Source organism: Xenopus laevis, chromosome 8L (assembly GCF_017654675.1).
Source record: "Xenopus laevis strain J_2021 chromosome 8L, Xenopus_laevis_v10.1, whole genome shotgun sequence".
Taxonomy (NCBI): Eukaryota; Metazoa; Chordata; class Amphibia; order Anura; family Pipidae; genus Xenopus; species Xenopus laevis.
The window spans coordinates 89,454,418-89,476,752 of NC_054385.1; the positions used below are offsets into that span (position 1 = coordinate 89,454,418).

The 22,335-nt window shown below is 37.1% G+C and overlaps 1 protein-coding gene across 10 annotated transcripts in view; it reads left to right on the forward strand.

Annotated features, from left to right (window-relative positions):
- The first annotated feature begins 263 nt into the window (after window positions 1–263).
- The window catches only part of mark3.L (microtubule affinity regulating kinase 3 L homeolog), a 46,131-nt gene continuing 24,059 nt past the window's right edge, over window positions 264–22,335 (forward strand). For 3 of the 10 annotated variants that reach the window (XM_041571969.1, XM_041571970.1, XM_041571977.1), the window contains exons 1-9: window positions 264–951; window positions 9,185–9,376; window positions 9,956–10,009; window positions 14,247–14,295; window positions 15,040–15,105; window positions 18,207–18,277; window positions 18,577–18,633; window positions 19,171–19,407; window positions 21,575–21,694. In XM_041571969.1, coding sequence (XP_041427903.1) covers window positions 901–951; window positions 9,185–9,376; window positions 9,956–10,009; window positions 14,247–14,295; window positions 15,040–15,105; window positions 18,207–18,277; window positions 18,577–18,633; window positions 19,171–19,407; window positions 21,575–21,694 — 897 coding nt within the window. In that variant the 5' untranslated portion in view covers window positions 264–900. 10 annotated transcript variants of the gene reach the window in all.

Here is a 22,335-nt window from a genome sequence, read left to right on the forward strand (position 1 = left end):
AGGGCAACACTGCATTACATTTTTATTACTTTAAAACAATTACATTTTTTATGTTACTGGTCCTTTAAAAGAACTACCCCAGAGCAATACCCAAATGAGTTAAAGTAAAGGCCTTATCAGCGCTTATGTACCTGCCCTGCTGCGAATTACAGAAGCCCCGGCAAAGAATCAACTCGTATCCGGAGTTCAAATCGCCCTTAGCAACAACAACCACTGCCTGCTTTCTCTCCGCCCCAATCAGACCCACTGGCTGTGATGACGTCATGTCCGGCGGCTGGAGGGGCTAGGCTATTAGGATCCGTCCGGAGGAAGCGGGTCGGCCATCTTGGATGGTGTAGGAGCATTACGGAGGGGGTAGAGCGCTATTGGTGAGCGAGAGGGGGTGAAAAGACACCTCAAAACCTCCCAGATGCTAAACGGAGTCCTGCCAAGTCGCCGGCCACAATCTCTAACGGTAGCTGCGGGCCACGGGAGCGGCACAGGCGGAGAAAGTGAAGCGTCTCTCGTCTGTGAGCCTCGCCCCGGTGACATCTCTTCCCACTCGGGGCCTGTGTGACGGGCTGATCGGTGGCTCTTGTCTTTCAGCGTCCGTTGCCGCGCTGCTGTACGCATCTTTCGTAGCCCTCTGCTCGTTTCTTTTTGGTTACATGTTTGCACTTTATTTAGAGAATGGAGACCGTTATTTGAGCCCTTTGCTACCCCCCAGAAGGAACCATAAGCTATCTGTTTATAATGAAGCAAGCGGGCTGCTGTGGGGCTTTGCAGTGGTAAATGAGACTGGAATACGAACTCTTAATATCCCATATAAGGATTGGCTATCGCCCCAGCCGCTAGATCCGGCCTGCATCTAGATCCTGCCCTCTTCCTCTGTGACTAATAGGGTTCTTGCACGAGGGGACCATGTCCACGCGAACCCCACTCCCCACAGTGAATGAACGGGACACGGAGAACGTAAGTGTGCCTTCAGCCTGAGTAGCATTGGGATGTGTTGCTTGTTCTCTCAGCAGGACACTTACACTACCATCATGCACCCTGGGAAAGAAGCCTTTTTCACCAGAGACATGAACAGAGCCTGTCAGAAACTCATCTAGTTCTTTTCAGATTTTTTTCACTTTGAGATGAAATATTTGTTTGGGGTTCCCTTAAAGAAGAACTAAACTCTTATTGAAAAAAAAAAACCCTACTGCCCCTACCCTACATAGACCCCACCCCTGCTCCCCCAGCCTAGCTGCTACCCCTGGTAAATGCCCTAACTCTTTACTTACCCCTCAGTGCACATTCAGGGCATCAGATTTCACGGGCATCATCTTCCGGCACTTAGGTAATCTTCAGGTATTCCTTCACTAAGGCAAATTCCATGGGGAGGGGGGTCTATGCAGGCTTGGGGGTAGGGTTTTTTTTTTTTAAATTAAGGGTTAAATTCATCTTTAATAACCAAAGTGAATATCACTCCATCCCCCATTCAGTCACATTCTCAGGAATACGTAGGGCAGTAACGTTTTCATTCCCAATTATCAGTCATACATAAGCTGTCCATAGACGCAAAAATCCGATCGTACGAATCCCCGATTTCTACGATTTTCGGACAGTGTGTGGAGAGTCCCGACATTTTTCATCTGGCGGAGATCGGTCGTTTAGTTAAAAGATTTCTGTCGGCTGCCGATAATATCTCTGCATGCATTGCCGATCATACGATTTTCAGTGGGAGACTGTCTCCAGCTTTGTCGGACATAACTTTTGTACGATTACTGTGGCAGAACATTGGCTGATCTGTTCTTTTCTACTTTATTTGATCCGAATGGTTAGTGGCAGGTCGGGAGATGGGGAAGACCAATCGTTTGACGATTCGAACGATCGGATCTTTGCGTCTATGGCCAGCTTTACTTTCAGCCCCCCAGCCCAGCCATACAGTTTAGGAGCTACTGAGTAACTTGATTTTAGTAGGTTTTTGTGTCTCTGAAAAGGAACAGGCTGTTGGGGGATAGTATTGTACTCCAGGAGCAACTGCGATTGAATACAGTTGGTAATGAGAAATAAGCACTGCTATCTAAAATGAGAAGGGATTGGAGGTAGTTGCTAATGTTGTGTTGCCTTTTTTCCCCAGTGATACAGCCTGAAGCAACAAAACTGAATGCCCTTGCCTTTTGTGTCATTATTGGAGGGGGTGGGAAGCAGCACTCAGGAGGCAGTAAATTAAAATAAAGAGCAGATGGAGGGCAATCATTGGACATCCCTTTTGTAAGAATAATGTATATAAAATGTCATGTCTCAGGGCTGACCAGATTAAGGTGTTTTATTGGTTACTGCACCAGTGTGATTTGTTGATTTTTAAATATTTTTTTTTATTTTTAATGTGTTCCAGTTTAGTTAGCTCATTGCTATGGATATTCCCATGTGTGGAATGTGATCATTATAGTAGATTTTTAAGTCAAACATCTGGGCTTTATTATTTGTGGGCTCTTTAGCACGGGGAAGACCCAGCCAATTAATATGTCAAATATGGCCATTTGCGTTCTATTATTAAGTGTTGTGTTAGTTTGTAGCTTTCTTGTACATGTTTTGCATGTTTTTATATAGGCACAAATATAAGTACTGTATATTAGGGCACTCAAACGTGCAGTGCATTACAGTGCCCCCACCACTGGTCTGTTGACTTTCAATGCTATATATACATTTCTAATGGTAATTACTGTTATATCAGAAAACTGCACAAATTGCCCATCAAAGTCAATCTCTACATGCAACCTAAAGCATCCATGCTTAATGGCTAAGGCTGTATGTATGTTCAGTGAAATCTAGTGTTATACTCGATCATTCTGTCTAATGCTTATGGACAAGACCTTGTGGTTGCTTCCACTCTCTCAGTATTGACTAACAAAAAAATAGGCAAGAAGCTGGCATGTACCTGTTTCTGTTGACAGCAATGAAAAGTATTGAGTATCCTTTGCACTGTGTATGCTGTGAGCCATGAAAGGCATTTACACAAATTTGAGGCAGTATTTGGTCGAGCCTACTCACGTGGCTTCACTGCAATTAAAACCCAGTATTTTCCAAGTAACAAAATGTCATGTGCCAATGCATGTGCATCTGAATCTTGCACCCTGTGACAATGCACTGCACTTCTGTTTCTGGTTTCACCAGAGGTACTCAAAATGACTGAAACATAAGCTGCACAGGGCCTGCTGTCCATGGGGAATGGTACAGTAACACTGTGCCTTAATTAAAACATGCAGTAGGGTTTTGGTTGCTCTTTAATCTGAAACCTTAAATGTCCTTGAATCCTTAATCTTAATGGCATAATTTCAAGACAAATGTTGATTGCTTTGTTGGCGTAGTGGTATTCTGCATGTTTTGGAAACATTTCCTTGCTTTGAATCACTTTTGCCTTCATGAGAATTCATTATCTGTTATCTGACCTGTTTGTAATGCCTCAATGTAAATTTAGAAAAGAAGGCTCCTTTTTGGTGGGTAGTCTTCTTGCATCAGTAGGTCATTGGGAGTTTACAACTGAATTGTGTAAAAAGACTAGTCTAAAGGTTTGTGTTGATTATTTCTCAATATTGTGCTTTGATTTTTTGGCAGCTGTAAAGATTTAAAGTACTTAAAGGGCAAGTCAACCCCAAAATAAAAATTTGCCTACTAAAAGAAAATATTATTCTAAGCAATTTTGCAGTATACATTCATTACAAATTTTCTATGGTTTTTAATTTATTTGTATATGTATTGCTGTTGAAATCGGTGTTTGTCGTTTTCTATCCTTATGTTTAAGACTGTTGATACAATGTAAGACAAGCAGCTGATTAACAGAACATTTCCAATAAACTATTATCTTGACTCGTGTAATCGTGATGGATAAAATTACTTTATTTCATATATTTTAATAGAATGTCCGCTATGGCTCAGTGCATAAAGTTGCTACTGACGCGTTTCATGCCCCATCGTGCCTAGGGTTGCCACCTGGTCGGTATTTTACCGGCCTAGCCGGTACAAATGAGGGTTGATCCCAATGTTATTAATAGAGGAAAAATATAAACCCTAAGTGTGCCATGGGGCACGAAACGCGTCGGTAGTGACTTTATGCACTAAGCCATACCTGGCATGCTATTAATAAAATATACAAAATAAAGTAACTTTTATTAATCACGATTACACGAGCTAAGATAATCGTTTATTGGAAATGTTCTGAGGAGGCTCCGTTGCCAGGGAGCAGGATTTTGTCCACATGGTTGTCTGGAGCCAATTGGGGAGCATCACACTGGTGATTGACAGACCTGACTTTGCTGGGGAACCAATACTTTTGCAACATTGTTTAAAAAGAAGCAAGCAGAAGTTAAGCAAATGCTGCTTTCAATTGCAACGTTTTTACAAAACTTGAAAAGTACTGACATTTTTTAATAAATGTGTATTGGAAAGTTGCTTAGAATTATGTTTTCTTCAAACTGCAGCTTTTAGTTTGTGGCTTTTCTTTAGCTGATGTGTATGTACATATATAACATTGGTGCTTGCAGTCTGTTTTGTACAAATTTAGTTTAGTACTATACTCTGTGTATTGTTAGTACAACTTGGCTATAATGCAGATGGAGAATATTACATTACTATATGCATTTGCTCCCCCCCCAATTAATTCTTAAAGGGGTCAGTATGCTATTGTATTCAGTGTAAGCAAAATGCATAGAACGTTTGTTGAAATAAATCTGCGCATTTTAATTAAAATTTGCTATAGTTTGTTTAGCTAGACAGCACAGCCGTGACATGAGTACCTCCATTTAACACTTGATCCATCTCCTTGGTTTTACTGAGTACACATATCAAAATAAGGAAGTTACATTTGCCTACCTCTCCTCCCATAATTGTAGGACATAAACTGTCATGCGGTGATGTGGCTAACATTAATCCGCTCCCTATGTAGGCAGGTAGAAGTTGCCAAAGTGGGGAATGCAGAAGGGTGGCGGCCTTGAGTAGTGGTTCTGAAAACTAGTATAGTTTGTGTCCATGCACACTGTGTGTCAAGGAGACAGCCACACTAACCTAAAGTCTACCAAATGCAATTCTAAAATGCTTTTAAGTGCAATTTCTCACACTGCATGGAAGGTTGAACTTCAGTAACCGCAGTTTGATTTAAAAGTGAGGTGCTCTTTGGCTTTTAATAGAAATATTTAATAAAAGTTAAGTTTCAGAAGCCATTGTTATAATCCTTTGTACTTGAACTGGTTTACTTGACGTGACGGAAACACACATACACTCCTGGAGTGGCACTTTGTTAATTAACATTGTCATTTCATATTCCAGTCATTCAAACCATGGCCTTGTTGCTTGGATAAATAAGATACTAGCAACCAGATAGCGACTGAAATACCAAATGGGACAGCGGCTGAAGTAAAAGCGAACTGAAAAATAAATCCTACTAGTTCATTTAACTGTGCACTGCCCCTTTAATCAGACTTGTGTTTTGGAGAACTCAGGGGAGATTGGTTTTCTTCTCCCATTTATAAATATGCCTATAATGGCATGTACAGTACTGCTAGAGTAATATGACTAGTAAGATTGCTTTTTTCTGGTGTGGGTGCTTTACAGAGATCTCTAGTTGCTAATGTCCTGTATTTCACAAGAGCTGACAGGAAATGCAAAAAATGTTTTGTGGGTAGAGCAATGCAGATGACAATGTCGGTTATGCTTCATGCAGTCTAAAGTAAGCACGGGTTTAATAATGTTCTCCCCCACCCTGCTTTGTTTCACAGCATGTGCTTCAGACAGACTAGCAGTCAATGAGAGCCCGCTGTAGAGGAAAGCTATAAAAGAACGGAAGTCATGGAAGCTAGATGAAGCTCTTCTGCCACAACAAATATGTTTATTATGTGAAGACTTAAAGGGGAACTGAGAATGAAAATGAAAAAAACAGTGTCACCTTCATCTTTGAGATATAAGAACCTTTGTAAATATAATAATTTGTCAATTTAAGTTGGCAGGTCAAATCCCCAAAACAATCAGTGGGAGGGGAGACTCACATTACCTAGAAAATATATAAGAATTAACACTTTCAGATAACTGCCTGGCTCAAATCCTATCTCTCCCTACATGAAGGATTTATGTCGGAGTCTATTATTTTAAAAGTCTGAGCTCTAATACATATTCTAGGCCTAGGGGTCCCCCTCCACCGATTGTTAGGCCTAAGGGGTATAACTTGATTATTTCAGAAACCGTTAATAATTGATTATATTTGGATGGTTTGTTATTGCCATGAGACTAAACTTGTATTAAATTTACATATTTGTAGTAGTTCCCCTTTAATGACATTCCAAACAGTGACATTTGAAAGTCACTCGTGTTGTTGAATTTGCAACAGTGAATTTGGTTTTCGGTAAATAAAGTTCAGGCTGTCAAAAATGAAATCCTCTTATTTGTAAGTATAGAGTTGACTGCAAAGTTTACATTCCACGCTTTCTAAAAATGTTTAGCAACAGGTAATGGTTTTTGTTGTTCTACACAGAGAGCCTTTGGAATTTGCATTTTTTTAATGAATGGGAAAGCGCCGTTTCCCATCGGTGAATGCAGCACTTTTACCTATTTTTTTAACTATAGACAATTATTTAAGTAAATGGAAGAATGCTTGTTTGTCTTTATCAATTAAATAAAGATGTTTTATAAAATTTCACATAAAGACTGTATACAAACATTGTGTTTCCGCAATGAAAACAAGCAGCCCCTACCCTATAACTCGGGTGCATAGGAGACAAAACCAGAAGGCATTAATAACCTAAAGGTTTATTATGCAATTAATATGAGAACAGATACGCATGACTCCATTTCATATTTGGCAGAAACTAAGCAAAAGCATGAAGTATATTCACTTATATACGCATAGCCCACTGTTTGTGATCCAGTCACATGAGTGAATCTGTAGCTTTCAATTTGTAGTATCCTTAACAGCATGGAATGCAGTAATCATACAGCAGCCAATCATAATTTCAGTTTCAAATCTACTCTGCAGGGTAATTTGTATAGGAATGTCCTCTTGTAGAAATAAAAACGAATAGGAAATGTTAATATATTCTTATAATCGGTCTAGATCATTCCTACCTTGGGGGCTAGTCTTCATCTGGCATGTACTTCTCATGAGTAATGTCATATATAAAGGAGTATTATACTCTTTTTATCAAGAGATTGAAAAAGTAGTCCCTTAGAGCAAGCGCAAAACACAAGGAAGATGTCATAGTCCTGCTTCCAAGGTAGCTCATTCTCTGAAATCCACTATTCACATAACATCACTGAAGAAGCACAAGAAAGGCCAATATAAAATATACTTCTCCAGGCCCTCAGAAGCCCAAATGCAACATAAACACCTAAGTTGTGTGTGTTGGTAAACCACATGTGGGCAAAGTGGGTGCTCACAAGTGATAAAGGGTACCCGTGCATCTAACAGGAATTTATAGACATTCCTGAAGCAACTCCAGAAACTCATCATTGGGATCCCCATTGGTGATGTGGTAGCAGGTAAACATGGATATCCTTACATAGGGAAGTGCTGTTTATAACAACCATCAAAAATGCTCAAGGTTGATAGAATCACAACATATCATATATAAATACATCGTCAGCCCACAAAAAAACTTCTGCAAAAGCCAGAAAGCCCAATGGATTTTGTGGGTCCTACTGCTTTAGGAGGTGTACTGAGATCCTATCAATGTTTTTTGCTTTAACCTCAAACTTTTGTGGACACACTTTCATTACACTCATCATGTACCTGACATGTTGTGGTCCTGTGAAAACCTTTCTCTTCCATCAGTCTGCATTATATTTTGCTTTTCCAATACTTCTTTCTAGATTTCAATTTGCTTAAGACAAGCAGTCATTTCAGTAAAATGGTAAATCTGAGATGGCTTTGCTTTCAACCTGAGGCTGTATGCATTGTAGTCAGGGGCTGCTGCTTTATTACACGACCAGAAAAAGATTCCTTTCAGCAAACCTGTTGATAGTTGCTTTTGGGACTGGCAAATTTACTAATATCATACTGCAGATGCAATAATAATGGGGGTAGTTGTTGAACTCTACTGGAAAACTTCTCTCTTTGTGGAAAGATGACGGTTTGCTTATAATGTTTGGGAGATTTGTTAAGAGAGGAAAAAAAGCAGATCCATTGCTTATAACACATTTGACTCATGTTTTGGAACAGTCAGACCACGACAGGGACAAAGCTGCTAGTAATTTAAATTCTGCTGCAGGCAGCAACAGACATCCAGTTACTGTTGCACAAGGTATTTGGAGCGCTGCAAATCATTTATCTTGTGTGTTTCATATGCTTTTGTATTGAGATCTCATTTCACTTAAGGCACTCTGGAGCAATGATATCCGTAAAAAGGATGATTTCGCCATTTTCATCAGCAGCATGATTCTCTTTAAAACATAGATAATGGAATATGATAGTCATAGTGCTTCCAGACATGATGAGTTTTTGTTTTTCTTAAAACGACGTCTGATGATGGCTTCGTACAGAGGCTTTCAGGATTTTGAGTTAACCTCCATTTGTAATTCGAAAAGGGTTGATGCTGATGGCCAACTCATTCAATGAGGGTTATGCAAACAGTTTGGTAATAGGCCCCAATGAATTAAAGTAGTCACTTGTAACGTAACCCAAAGCAATGAGAGTTAAATGAGAGAGGATTGTTATGCAACCATATATATTTTCAGCTTCATATCCTTTATCTCTGTAAATTAAATGCCATATTTAACTGCAAACCTGTTTTATTCAGGGATCTAACTAATGATGGTACTTGTTGTCATGTATAACTACATTTTTCATCCCTGGAGTGTCAAAGAACTCCATGGCATAACTGACTGTAAGCAATGCCTCCTAGTTCTTTTAGCAAATTGTGGCATCACTACCAGAAGGTAGTCTCAAAGAGTATTCATCTTTGTTATCCCCAAAACATAGTTGTGTGGGTGAAGGTTAAAAACCACAAATAGCTTGTTCTTGTCTGATTTAAATACATTTTGTATTTGATAAAATTGTATGAACACTTGGTAGCAGTGATTATTCTTTGCGACTTTACTATTTCCTTCTTACAAGCCAGTGGTAAATAGTGTAGTCTTGTGTTTCAGTGCAGACACCATAAATATCTATTGATGTCTTGTTGTTTGGGCTTTGCACAGGTGTTTAATACGTCTTCCATTCTTTCTTGTAATATAGCACACTTCTCATGGAGATGGACGGCAAGATGTACCCACCCGCTCTGGGCGTCAGGGAGCACGCGCTAGAAATTCAATTGCATCATGTGCTGATGAACAACCACATATTGGGAATTATCGACTTCTTAAAACAATAGGCAAAGGAAACTTTGCGAAAGTTAAACTTGCTCGGCACATCCTTACAGGCAGAGAGGTATGACATTTTCCAAAATCTGCAGCTTTTTATAATTCCTAGCTCTTGCTTTGTGGTGTCCTGTATGCTTCCAATCAGTATAAAAGTTACAAATCACCAAGGGTAGGTCGGGCTACCAGCAACAACCAAATATAATGTGCAGACAGCCATCCTGCACACAGCTATCTTATTCCACTTATTAAAGCAGCAATATGGAATAAAACCTTTGTGCGGTGGTCCAGCCTCGCTTGACCATGTATAACTTAGAAATAGGGCCTTTTTAACAGTGATAATGTAAATATGGCCACAATTAATAAGGTCACAGAAATTATTGTGTAAAGGAGATTTATCAAAGAGTAAGCTTTGCAGTTTAAGAAACAAAAAAAAAGTGTGATGCCTCAACCAAATATTTGAAACTTTTTTTTAGTTAAACCCTGCCCCATAACATTCATTTTTGTCAATTACAAGCCACAATAGTACCACAGTTATCTATCATTGCCATTAAACACAAAGTTTATTGTTTCGTCGCTTTGTATTTTATGTTTGGGTCAAAATTGGACAGCATATTTTAACATAGAATATCCTAATCTTTTTCTGTAGGTGGCAATAAAGATTATTGACAAAACTCAGTTAAACCCCACTAGTCTACAAAAGGTAAGACCAGACTCTTGTTCTTTGTTTATAATTAGTCGAGATATCCGGCATGTCCTTAAAGTTTGCTGTTATTTATTTAATATAATGGATTTTTTAAAATGAAATGTAAACCCTTAAAACAAATGTATTTAAAAATGGTCGGAGTACGCTTCTAAGCTCTTTTGCAATTTACATAGTTTTTTTTCCAGATTTCAAGATATTCGCAATTTTTACACCACTAATATAATGAAATTGCAATACTTGCAACCAGTTTTCTGACTTTCAGAGATCTGCAAAAAGCTTGGTATTAGCAGTGAAAAACCGTCTAATCTTAAACTGCTAAAAACAGAAAACATTGTAAAGTCTGTACAATGTTTACATCAATGATTATAGTGGTTTAAATCCCCTTACAGTTACAGTAGCATGTATGATGTGGAAATATTAAAAAGATCAATTCAGGAAAAATTGGAAACTTTACTGCGTTTGGCCAAGCTGAGGATGCCTGAATAGGGGTTGTTTTTGTTTTTCATGGCTGATGCAGTGGGTGGTACCTAAAATGTGTCACTTTACTAATTTTTAATGCCTCATTGTTTATGCCGTGGCCCAATAACAACTGCTCCCAGTGTACCCTAAAAATGTTTCCAGATGACCAGACATTTTTCACTATTTAGCAAGGAGCAAATTATATACTTTATATTTTATTGTGAACAGTTAAGTTGGAGTTGCATAGAATTATACAGAGTAATGGAGGGCAATAGTCTGTATAGGAGTTGCTATGGATAAAAAACAGGGTTTATTTGTAAGCACAGATTAAAAGAACTATTGTTATTGAACTACATTGCTTTTGATGATGATGATTGTTTGCAGCATTTCAATATGCTTGGAAAAATGTTAGAGGAGAACCAATGCCTATGTAGAACCCCAGTATGCTCCACAGTAGCACAGCAGGATTTGCAAGTGCTGTTTTTTGCCACTTTGCTACACAGAATGCCAACACAGAGCATCTTCAGTTGAACCCAGTCCTTGATTGGATTTAGAGGAACACTAACCCCAAAAAATTAAACTATCCTTAAGTAATGAAAATATAATGTACTGTTGTGCTACACTGGTAAAACTGGCGTGTTTGCTTCAGAAAGACTACTATAGTTTATATAAACAAGCTGCTGTGTAGCCATGGGGGTAGCCATTGAAAGCTGAAAAAGGAGAAAAAGCACAGGATATACAACAGATACAGAAACTTTAGTATACAATAGGATTCTTCAGAACTTCTCTGCTATGTACTATGTGTTCTGTGCTTGAATGGCTGCCCCTATGGCTGCACAGCAGCTTATTTATATAAACTATGGTTGTCTTTCTGAAGCACACACCAGTTTTAACAGTGCAGCTCACCAGTACATTATATTGTCGTTCCTTTAAAACATTTTCATTTTTTGATGTTTCTGTAATTGTGCATGCTCCAGTAGGAATATTGCTTAGGAGAGGAGGCAAAGTAGAGCTAGATGTGCTCAACAGCCCCTGCTGCTCTATATATGATTTTTGTAGCTGGGAAAAGATACAGCTGCTGTTTGGGGGGAGTGTCTGGAGGCAAAGTGTGGGAGGCATGCCAACGAAGGGGGATAGGGTTCTTCTCAGGCTTTCGTTTTTATTGAATTGTGAACAATGCTTAAAATATTGTTCTGATCTATTTGCATTTAATTTGTAAAGTAATGTGACAAATCTTCAGATCAGACAGATCTTCAAGCCCTTTGAAATAGACATTACATACATAACTAGTTCTTGCATTTTAAAAGAACAGCAGCGTCAAAAAGTAATTACAGTATTATGGACAGTCCTACATTGGTAAAAGTTGTGTGATTACTTCAGAACTCTAATAAAGTTCATACAGACAATGGTGTTCTACAGACCTTATCTGTTATCTCCTATGTAACCTGTGCCTTTTTTGTCCTTTTTTCTAGCTTGAATGGCTGCTCCTGTGGCTACACAGCAGCTGGTTTATATAAATTGTAGCACTCTTTCTGAAGCAAACACACAACTTTTACCAACTTAGGGCAACAGTACATATACTTTTAAGTTGTAGTGGAATGCTGGGAGAAATGCAACAAGTCATTGAACAAAACATTTTTCTGAGCCACTGCACCAATAAGCAACATCATACTTTGCGATAACGGTTATTAAAATGAATCATGTTAATTGGTTAAAACAATTATTTGGTATTTTTATACTTGCACTGAACATGCTCTTTATTTATAAGTAGGTGTATTCAATTATTTATTCAAGTATTTAAAGATATTGGGTATTGCTCTGGAGTTGAATAAGCAACTTTGTTATACAAAAAGGCATCCCACCAAGATCATAAGAAGGTTACTAATATGTGACAACTTTCAAAATTCAAGAAGCCTCTTAATAGGCTGATCTGTACGCACCCCATTTGTTACTTTCAAGCTGTGTCCCCTTTCCACAGTCTTCCTCAACAGGGAGACCCACAATTTGGTAACATATATTTTTAGTAATACACAGGCTTTCATACTGAGTGTACAGACCAGTATACATAAAATTACATTGTCATACAGTGGCCACATTTTTTATGATAAATTTATTGAGCTTAGTATCTCTTTGAAAGCAATGCAAATATTTTTTTTAAAACATGGACATTTTAAAAGGGTTGTTCATCTTCCTAACACGTTTTCAGATTGTTCTCCAGAAATAGACTTTTCAATTGCTTTTTTTATTTTTTACCGTTATTCCAAAATCTAAGTTTAATGTCCCTGTCTCTGGTGTTTCAGTCTGGCAGCTCAGTAATTCAGGTGCAGACTCTTATCTGTTACAATTTTGCAACATTTACTGGTAGTGGATACATTTTTCACAGCATGTCTGGAATATTTGCAGCAATTCAACAGCTGCCTTTAATGAAACTCAGGGATTCTGCTCGGCAGGGACAAAGATAAAAAATGTATCCACCAAATGTATCAATTTAGAACAGTTTACAGGGTCGGCGACCGCCCTTTCCCAGAGCTGCTTTAGAAGGTGAAAATTACACTTTACACTTCAATATGGGTAGGATGCCACGGGCGATTTCCACGCGATCCGACACGCTGCGCAAAAACGCAGGCATCACATCGGATGCGACCAGAATAAGGTAAGTAATAGCATTGTTGGATGGTGTAGCGTTGATCCGACGCAACACGACTGTCGATGCAGATGCAGCGTCTGCATCAACAGTCGTGTTGCGTCGGATCAACGCTACGACACCATCCGACAATGCTATTACTTACCTTATTCTGGTCGCATCCGACGTGATGCCTGCATTTTTGCACAGTGCGTCGGATCGCGCGGAAATCGCCGGTGCAGTCCTACCCTACTAGAAAATATTTCACACATAGAAAATAGAAACCAGCTGAACTGAAAAAGTGTTGAAAGGTGAAAAACCTCAACATAAACATTTTATATTACACATTGTAACTGATTTATGTATTTTCTCGTACCCTTTTTCTAAAGTAATATCCGCTCCATCTAACCACAGGCTGATTTTGTCATGCTGGTGCCTAAGGCCATTTAACAAACTTTTTAGTGTCTCGTTACATACAGTATGAACACCCCCTATGACTTGTTACAGAAAGCTTGTTTATAATGTAACATTTTCTGCTTGCTCAGCAGTGCCTTGGATTAACATCCTGTTCCTTTTGTTAAAAAGGAAAAAGGTATTTGATTTAATTAAACAAGAGACAAGTCCCTGCGTGAGCATTGCTGTACTTTATTTTATTTTTTTAATCTACTTTTTTTTCCCTACAAATATAGGGTTTATTTTTTCTAACCCTTCCTTTCAGTAGTAGCTGGTAATCAAAACTCCCATTGTCGACTTATTGGTCAGTGTACAGAGCAAAACTATGGCCCTACCAACGGAATAACTGTGTATTTAGTACAAGCTGTTTAAATATTCCTTTGGTTGTCAGCCCTACGTTCAAAATTTATAGAATTCTTGTTTACTATGCATTTTTTTTTTTAAACTTACAAATTCATTTTCTACATGTCTCAAGTATTTATAGTGTTTGCCTATCTTAAAAAAAAAAATATATATATATATATATATATATATATATATATATATATATATATATATATATATATATATATATATATATATATATATATATATATATATATATATATAATGTTTGATGTAAAATCCTTAATGGGCAGGGCTTTTAAGCACTGTTTTGTGTATATGATATTTCTTATTTTAATCTTAATTATCTTTCAGCTTTTCAGGGAAGTAAGAATAATGAAGATTTTGAATCATCCAAATATAGGTAATTAATTATCAGATAGACAATATTATTACCAAGATATGTGAAGATCAACTATTAACTTCTGCAGCATTAACTAAAAATATCCGTTTTCTAACTTTTTGATTGTTTGCTAAAAAAAAGTTATTTTAAGAATATTTATATGAACATTTTGGGGGTGAAGCAGTTAGTTATTTTCAGCCCTGTGGTACTCCACCAACAGCTGCAGTTTGTTTTTTGTTCTAATCCCTTGTCATTTATAACCAGATCACCCACCTCCTCTGCCTTTCACTGACTTTATAGGCAGACTTTTTGTTATTGTAAATCACTGAATAGCTGAGGGGAGGCCCTGTTGCAAATGTCAGCTTCTCAGGTGATCACTGTTAAAAGCAGAATGTGTCCGATTTTTTTTCATGAAATTTAAATGCCGAAAGTGATGATCGTTATGGATTGACGGCTGTCCAATGCTGGACTTCCTATGATGACTGCATGTTAGTCACTCCAAAGGTTGAAAGAAAGCCATGTTTCAAGGTCCGAGAGCAGAAGCATTTAGAGTAACGGTGGGAATCCCTACTCAATTTTTCAGATTGTGCCCTTTTAATAAATATTGATGAATTATAAATATGCCCCTCTAGACGTGACCTTACCATTTTAGAATATTCAGATATTGTGTGTCCTATTCCAGATCTGTAATTTGTATGAAACTGATGGTATTAAGGAACACAACTGCAATTTTTTTTTTAAATTACATTTTTTTTTTCTCTGCAGTTAAATTATTTGAAGTAATTGAAACCGAAAAAACACTCTATTTGATAATGGAGTATGCAAGTGGAGGTAAGTATTTATTTTGTAAATTTAAAAACCCGTCATATACAGTAATTTTGTTTTTTATTGGCAAATTTAAATTCTTAAAACATCAAAACATTTAGATATACAGTAGATGGATGTTGCAAGCAAAACAGATAGCTAATAAGGCAGTTAGTTGCCAAGGAACAAAAAGGCCTGCAGAAGAGATGTTTAAAAAAAAAAAAAAGAGGGGGCTGTTTTAAGTTGATTTCAGAAGAAGAGTGAATAAAGGGGCTGTATACCCCCTTTTTAGCCCAAGTTCAATAAAACATGCCTTTTGCCTGTTTTAGGTGTGTTTAATTACTTATAGGCATTAATTTTTTATATTGTATAAAAATATTTTTTATTTTATAGATATTTAGGGCCAAGGTTGTTCACTGACATAACCCTGGTTAGTTGGCCCCATTTGATGGTATCAAAACACTTTACTTTATCTAATCTCTGTCACCATATTTAGTAGTGCTGTGGACTCGTTGCATAAATTCTTCGACACAAACTCCTCAGTTTAGGGTACCTTCAACTCCTCCTTAAAGGGATCCTGTCATCGGAAAACATGTTTTTTTTTTAAAATGCATCAGTTAATAGTGCTATTCGAGCAGAATTCTGCACTGAAATCCATTTCTCAAAAGAGCAAACAGATTTTTTTAATATTCAATTTTGAAATCTGACATGGGGCTAGACATTTTATCAGTTTCCCAGCTGCCCCATGTCATGTGACTTGTGCCTGCACTTTAGGAGAGAAATGCTTTCTGGCAGGCTGCTGTTTTTCCTTCTCAATGTAACTGAATGTGTCTCAGTGGGACATGGGTTTTTACTATTGAGTGTTGTTCTTAGATCTACCAGGCAGCTGTTATCTTGTATTAGGGAGCTGTTATCTGGTTACCTTCCCATTGTTCTTTTGTTTGGCTGCTGAGGGGGAAAGGGACGGGGTGATATCACTCCAACTTGCAGTACAGCAGTAAAGAGTGATTGAAGTTTATCAGAGCACAAGTCACATGACTTGGGGCAGCTGGGAAATTGACAATATGTCTAGCCCCATGTCAGATTTCAAAATTGAATATAAAAAAATCTGTTTGCTCTTTTGAGAAATGGATTTCAGTGCAGAATTCTGCTGGAGCAGCACTATTAACCGATTCATTTTAATTCTTATGGATCTTTCCATAATTTGGCTTTTTATACCTAGAAAATCATGTAAACATTAAATAACCCCAAAAGACTTGTTTTACTTCCAATAAGGATTCATTTATATCCTGGTTTGTATCAAGTACAAGATACTATACAGCAGAGATTTACTTTATTATATCCAAATTTATTAGAATTTGGTAAATTTTTGCAGACAACTCCTAGTAACCAAAACTCCGGGTGTACGGAGGGGGCAGGGGGCCCGGCAGTGCGTCCCGCGCCAGGGCCCGCCCCCCTCTAGTTACGTCACTGCCCTTCTCTACAGTTCTGGTATTTTGTTATAATATCAGACCACTGCAGGTTATCTGTAAGGCTCATGACGTATCCCTACAACATGACATGAGAAAAGTAGCAGCAACATATCTTAAGGAATTGTTCGGGAACTTTTTGCAGGACATTTTCATCCCAACCGTGTTACAGGGAGAAAAAAAGACAACAGAAATGCTTGTCTTTGCTTGAGAGAGACTGCAAATAATTATTGGTCTGTTTCAAATTAAAAGTAGTCTTGTCTATTAGTATGTGGCTGCATGGTTTTCCCACGTTGTTTCAGGGCTTGTCTGGTAGCTATAAGTCTGTAGAGCAAGGTGACAGATTCTGCAACAGAGTGGTAGTTAGTGACTTCTCACCAGCTCCACCCTTCCTTATTGATTATGTACTGCATGGTCCAGAACAATAAAACATGGCTATTACATTACAAAAAACATAATAAATATGTTCTGTACATTGAACAATTAACCATAGAAGGTGTATTTATTTCAAAAACATCCAGTCAATGGGGTATATTTATCAAAGAGTGAAGTTAGAGATTGGCACAGTCCTCTAGAGTTAAATACCGCCTCTCTCCTTTCATTTCTATGGGATTTTTAAAGGTGATCTCTATCACTCTTTGATAAATATACCCCAATGTGATTCCCAAGAGGTCTCTATTCATTCTTGTATTTGTAAATCAGAAACTTGTATGAGTACACCCTTTCTATAAATGAGTGATATTCTGAATTTGTGTTGTATTCACCTTTTTTTTTTTTAATGTCATTTCATGTCTTACTGTGCTAACTAGCACATACTAAGAGCCACTTGAGTGGGCAATGCATAGTAGCATGTATACTTTGATTACACATAGTATATCCATTACTATGACAACATATTCATGTAGCTATGTGAGATGTGTCCATTCAGATTATTTAGCTTTATTATTACTATTGAAACCACCACCTCTGCCCCTTGTCTCTCTGTGTAAAATGTAAAGAGATTTGCAAATCACCCTATACACCCTAGATACTAATTGCAAATATCACAAAGACAACGTAACAAGTGTTGAATTGATAAATGTTATTCTTTTCTGTAAAATGTACCAAGTTTTAATGTGATGCCAGCAACACATTTGAAAATAGTTGGTTCTCTTTCATAAAACAAATGCTAAATTATACACAGCAAAATAAGGGTCTAGATAGGTTGTTTTTATAAAATAAGACTTCTAAAAATATTAAGAACATAGCTTTGTGAATTAAAGTCCCGAATTATCTTTCTTAGCTAGTATTAAAGTAATTGCACTGTTGTTTAGTTTCCCCACATCCAACAGCCATATGCTGCATATCATAGAGCCCCCTTTGCAGCATTCCTCTTCCAAGTTTTAGACTTAGTGGACGGACTGTGTGCTGCTTCAGGATTTGGGGTACATGATATGCATCGTCTGTGTGCATCTGTTATCACTCATAGAAGTGGAACAAAAATGGGAGGAAACATACTTTTCCGGTTGAAACTAGAAGGTATGTTATGGCTGCCCTGAGGACTCTTCCAGCACAGCAACCTTCTGATGTAAAATTACTAGATGTCTGGTTATTTTTACTAGTTACTTTGAACTTTTTAGTTCTCTGAGTCACACAGTTCCTTTAACTTGTTTTTTTTAGGTGAGGTTTTTGACTACTTGGTTGCACATGGACGAATGAAGGAAAAAGAAGCAAGAGCTAAATTTCGACAGGTGAGAACTGATGTAAACAATTATAAACATCGGAGTCTGCAATAATGTAATAGGGATTAATACAGGAATCTCTTCTTAAAAACATCTTAAAGTATTTTTAACAGTGCATTAGTAAAGTACAATTTCATACTTTTTTTTTTTTTTACATAAATGTCAAGATTTTTAAAAGAATTTGTAACTCTTGTAGAAATGGTGAGAAATCTCTGAATTCATATATATTTATGTTTCACCTATAAAATGTAGGTAATGCAGAAGCATATCTTCAGCTAACCATATTTTTTTTTTTTTTTAATTTTTAGATTGTGTCTGCTGTGCAGTATTGTCACCAGAAACACATTGTTCACAGAGACCTCAAGGTAAGCAAGAAAGTTATTTTTATCAACTGAATGCCAGTGAATGTAAAAGCAAAGGAAACTCCTTGTATAAGTTTATTTTAAACATTTACTTGTTTGGTGACTTTATTAGTAAATAGTTAACAAAAGGTCTTCCTTTTCCTTGCATGAATGGGTTTTTAAACCTGTCCTGTAGACATCTGATCTCAACACAGATCTTAATTGGGCAGATGATCTGTTATCACTTATTGATCTAGCGCCAGCAACTTACGCAGCTATTTACTTTAATTTTCAACAAACAAGAATCTTAGAATAATTTAACATACAAGGATTACAGAATAAAAATGGGATATGGGGGCCTTGCTCACAAGAGCATCTACCATTGACCTCATACTAGGGCAATTAAGCTGCTAATAGTGACTAGCGTATGACCAATCTGGTGCAAACGGGAGAATCTGTACTGTAGATTTACTTTTTAATGTTGTATATTTTTAATGCACATTTACAGAGAATATTATGTGCTGATCATGTCCCTTTACAATTTTCCAATGAACTCTGCAGGCAGAAAATCTTCTACTGGATGCAGATATGAACATTAAAATAGCCGATTTTGGCTTTAGCAATGAATTTACTGTTGGCAACAAACTGGACACTTTTTGTGGTAGCCCTCCATATGCTGCTCCAGAGCTCTTCCAAGGAAAGAAATATGATGGTCCCGAAGTAGATGTTTGGAGTCTTGGTGTTATTCTGTATACCCTAGTAAGTGGGTCTTTACCCTTCGATGGACAAAATTTAAAGGTGAGTTTCTATTCTAAAGCTTACACACCTCTTCCGTATTACTGGATTGCAAAAAGAAAAGAATTACTGTTGCTCAGTATGTATCATATGGTTTTACCTGTTGTTAGAAGTTATACAAATGTGAAGTTTCAGATTCTTAATCTTTTTTTTTTTTTTTTTTTTTTTTTTTTATAACTTGTTTTTATTTGAGGTGATAAAGCAAAATCACAAGATATATTCTGACATGTTTTCACGGAGCAGAGATTGTAGTGATTATGATATCAAATATAAACATTTCAATAACAATTTAAACATTCAGCTCAGTTGCGATGAAAAACATGGGGGGGGATGTAGAGATTCTTAATCTTTTAATAAAATGCTGGTCTGGTAGTTTGCTTTACTCCTCCTAAAATTCTAATGTCATATGGAGGTGTCTGGACGCCCTCTAGCAGAGACAAAATTAACAAGGCAGTCTGACCTGCCATCACTTGACAGCAGAAGCTGTAAGCAAACTTTTTTTAACCTTCTCTAAAGCTTAGAGTCATTAAGTGTTTTGTAGTCAACAGGGGTAACAGATGCCATTACAAAAGATACAGACACCAGAAATTTAATTTTTTTTACATAGATCATAGAATTGGCTTTGCATGCTGTTTATAATTTTACCATAAGTTTTTGTGCAAAACTTTTAAATTACCTATCTGATCCTCCAAGTTAATCAGTGAGGGGGCTCAGCATAATACTGTTACCATTAGAAACTGACCGGTTGTAAATGGACAGTCAGGTTGGCAAAACTGTCAGTCTTAGGAACTTCAGGTAACACTTACAGAAGCAGACCTATCACAGAAAATTGATCAACATGACCTATAGGTAACTTTTAATGTACATTAATATTTTGAAAGTAGTATTTTGTATCACTTTGAGTAAAGGAAATTTTGTAATGAACACCAAAGAAAAAGCGCATGCTAGTTTACAAGAAATGATGCAAAATGAGAATTCATATAGCAACTTGGCAATTGTAATAAGTTAATAGATGGCGCCCAAATTACTATAGAAATGTCAAACTGGAAGAATGTGAAACAGCTATCTGGAAATCCATTATCCAGAAAGCTCTAAAATACTGGAGGGCGATCTTCCAGAAAGTCAGTTTTAAACAAATAATTCTAATTTTGAAAAACAATGTCCTTTTTCCTTGTAATAATAGCAGTATTTTGTACTTGTGGGTAACAAAGCTGCATGAATCCTTTTGGGCTTATTTAAAAAAAAAACGTAACACCAAAAAAGTGCAAATTTCCTGTGCCTTTTCTCAGTTGACTGTTCAACAGCTTGTTGTTGTAAACTATTGTAGGCTTTGTAAAGCAAACATGCTTTTTACCAGTGCTGGGCAACAGTACATTATATTTTAATGGCTTTAAAACATGTTTCATTGAAGGAACAGTGTTAGTTTTCCTTTAATGTTCAAATGATTTTTAGCAGGCTTAATGAATGGATAACCAAATTAAAGAAAGAGCCATTATCTGTAAAACCCCAGGTCGCAAGCATTTCAAATATATTCTGTATTCTGTATTCCAACCCTCCTAAGAACAAAATGCAAATTTGTATAAAATATAAGAATCTAGCCAACTCTGAAATTGAAACCATTTGAACTTCTAAGATGTTCATCACCCAAAACTTTTTATTTCCAAAATGTGTTTTATTCTAATGTGCATGTAGCAAATGTCATTTGGGTCCCCATTGATCTTTCATCAGGTCTGTGTCACACCCAGCCTCCAGACTTTGTTGCTTATGGTCAAACATGGCAGCAGAACAATAATGTTAAGTTTTGGTGGTTGCTCTCAATGGTTACATTTAGTGACGTGGCAAAGAAATGTTAGGCCCTCCTACGGAGCTAGGTGCACTCTGGTGAAAAGGCTTATCCTTGTGATCTGATATTTGATGGCCTCCAAGTCAGCACATCTGTGGGAAGTTCTCAAGCAGATTTGTTTTTTGCCATCCCATCATCTACTTGGTTTATTTACCACTTTTTTACCATCAGAACTTATTTGATAGCTGCACAAAAAGAGTAAAATTGTTCTGTTTTAAAGAGGGAACCAACACTGTACTAGGTAATTGAAATATACTATATATTTATTTGACACTTTTTATTTGTGTTGTATATGAAAATCAGTTCAAATCTGTTTTCTTTTTCTAGGAATTAAGGGAACGTGTATTAAGGGGGAAATACAGAATTCCTTTTTACATGTCAACAGACTGTGAAAACCTTCTCAAGCGCTTCCTAGTTCTGAACCCAAGCAAAAGAGGCACTCTAGAGGTATGCTTTTCTAATATGTTCACTAACCTTGACTTGGCTATTACATTTCGTAAAAATGTATGTTGTTGCTGCTCTTGTGCAGGCTGCAGTTGAGATAAGGAGCTATATTAGGACTGCCCTTATTAAATTTGCACTGCTGATTTCTATATACATCTAGTTACAGCAGTGAGGTCAGTATAGGTTTAGTTTATATGGGTCTGTCTACACACTGCGTCATTACTATGTGCTTTGTTTGGTTTCCTCACAGCATACCGTAGTTAATTCACTACTGATAACATTGACTGCTCTATGTGAATGATGGTGACCGTAGATTATTAATCCCACTCCTCCAGGAACTAGTGTGATCATGTAGGATATCTGTAAAGTGCTGAAGAATATGTAGGAATAATTCTAAAATGTTGTCTCTGTTTTTCACTTATTTGTCGTATTGGTTTTAATGGATGTTGGAGCAGATGTTTCCCTTCTTTTAAAAAAATGGGCTACTTGTATGTATCTACAGTATGTAAAGTATGTGTATGTAAAGTATGTATCTACAGTATGTAAAGTACAAAGGGGCATATCCTGCAAGAAAGTAGGATGAATTGAGTGGGAATGGAGAGAGCTGAATTGTTGGGGGAAGCAGTGTTTAGTCAACATTATGA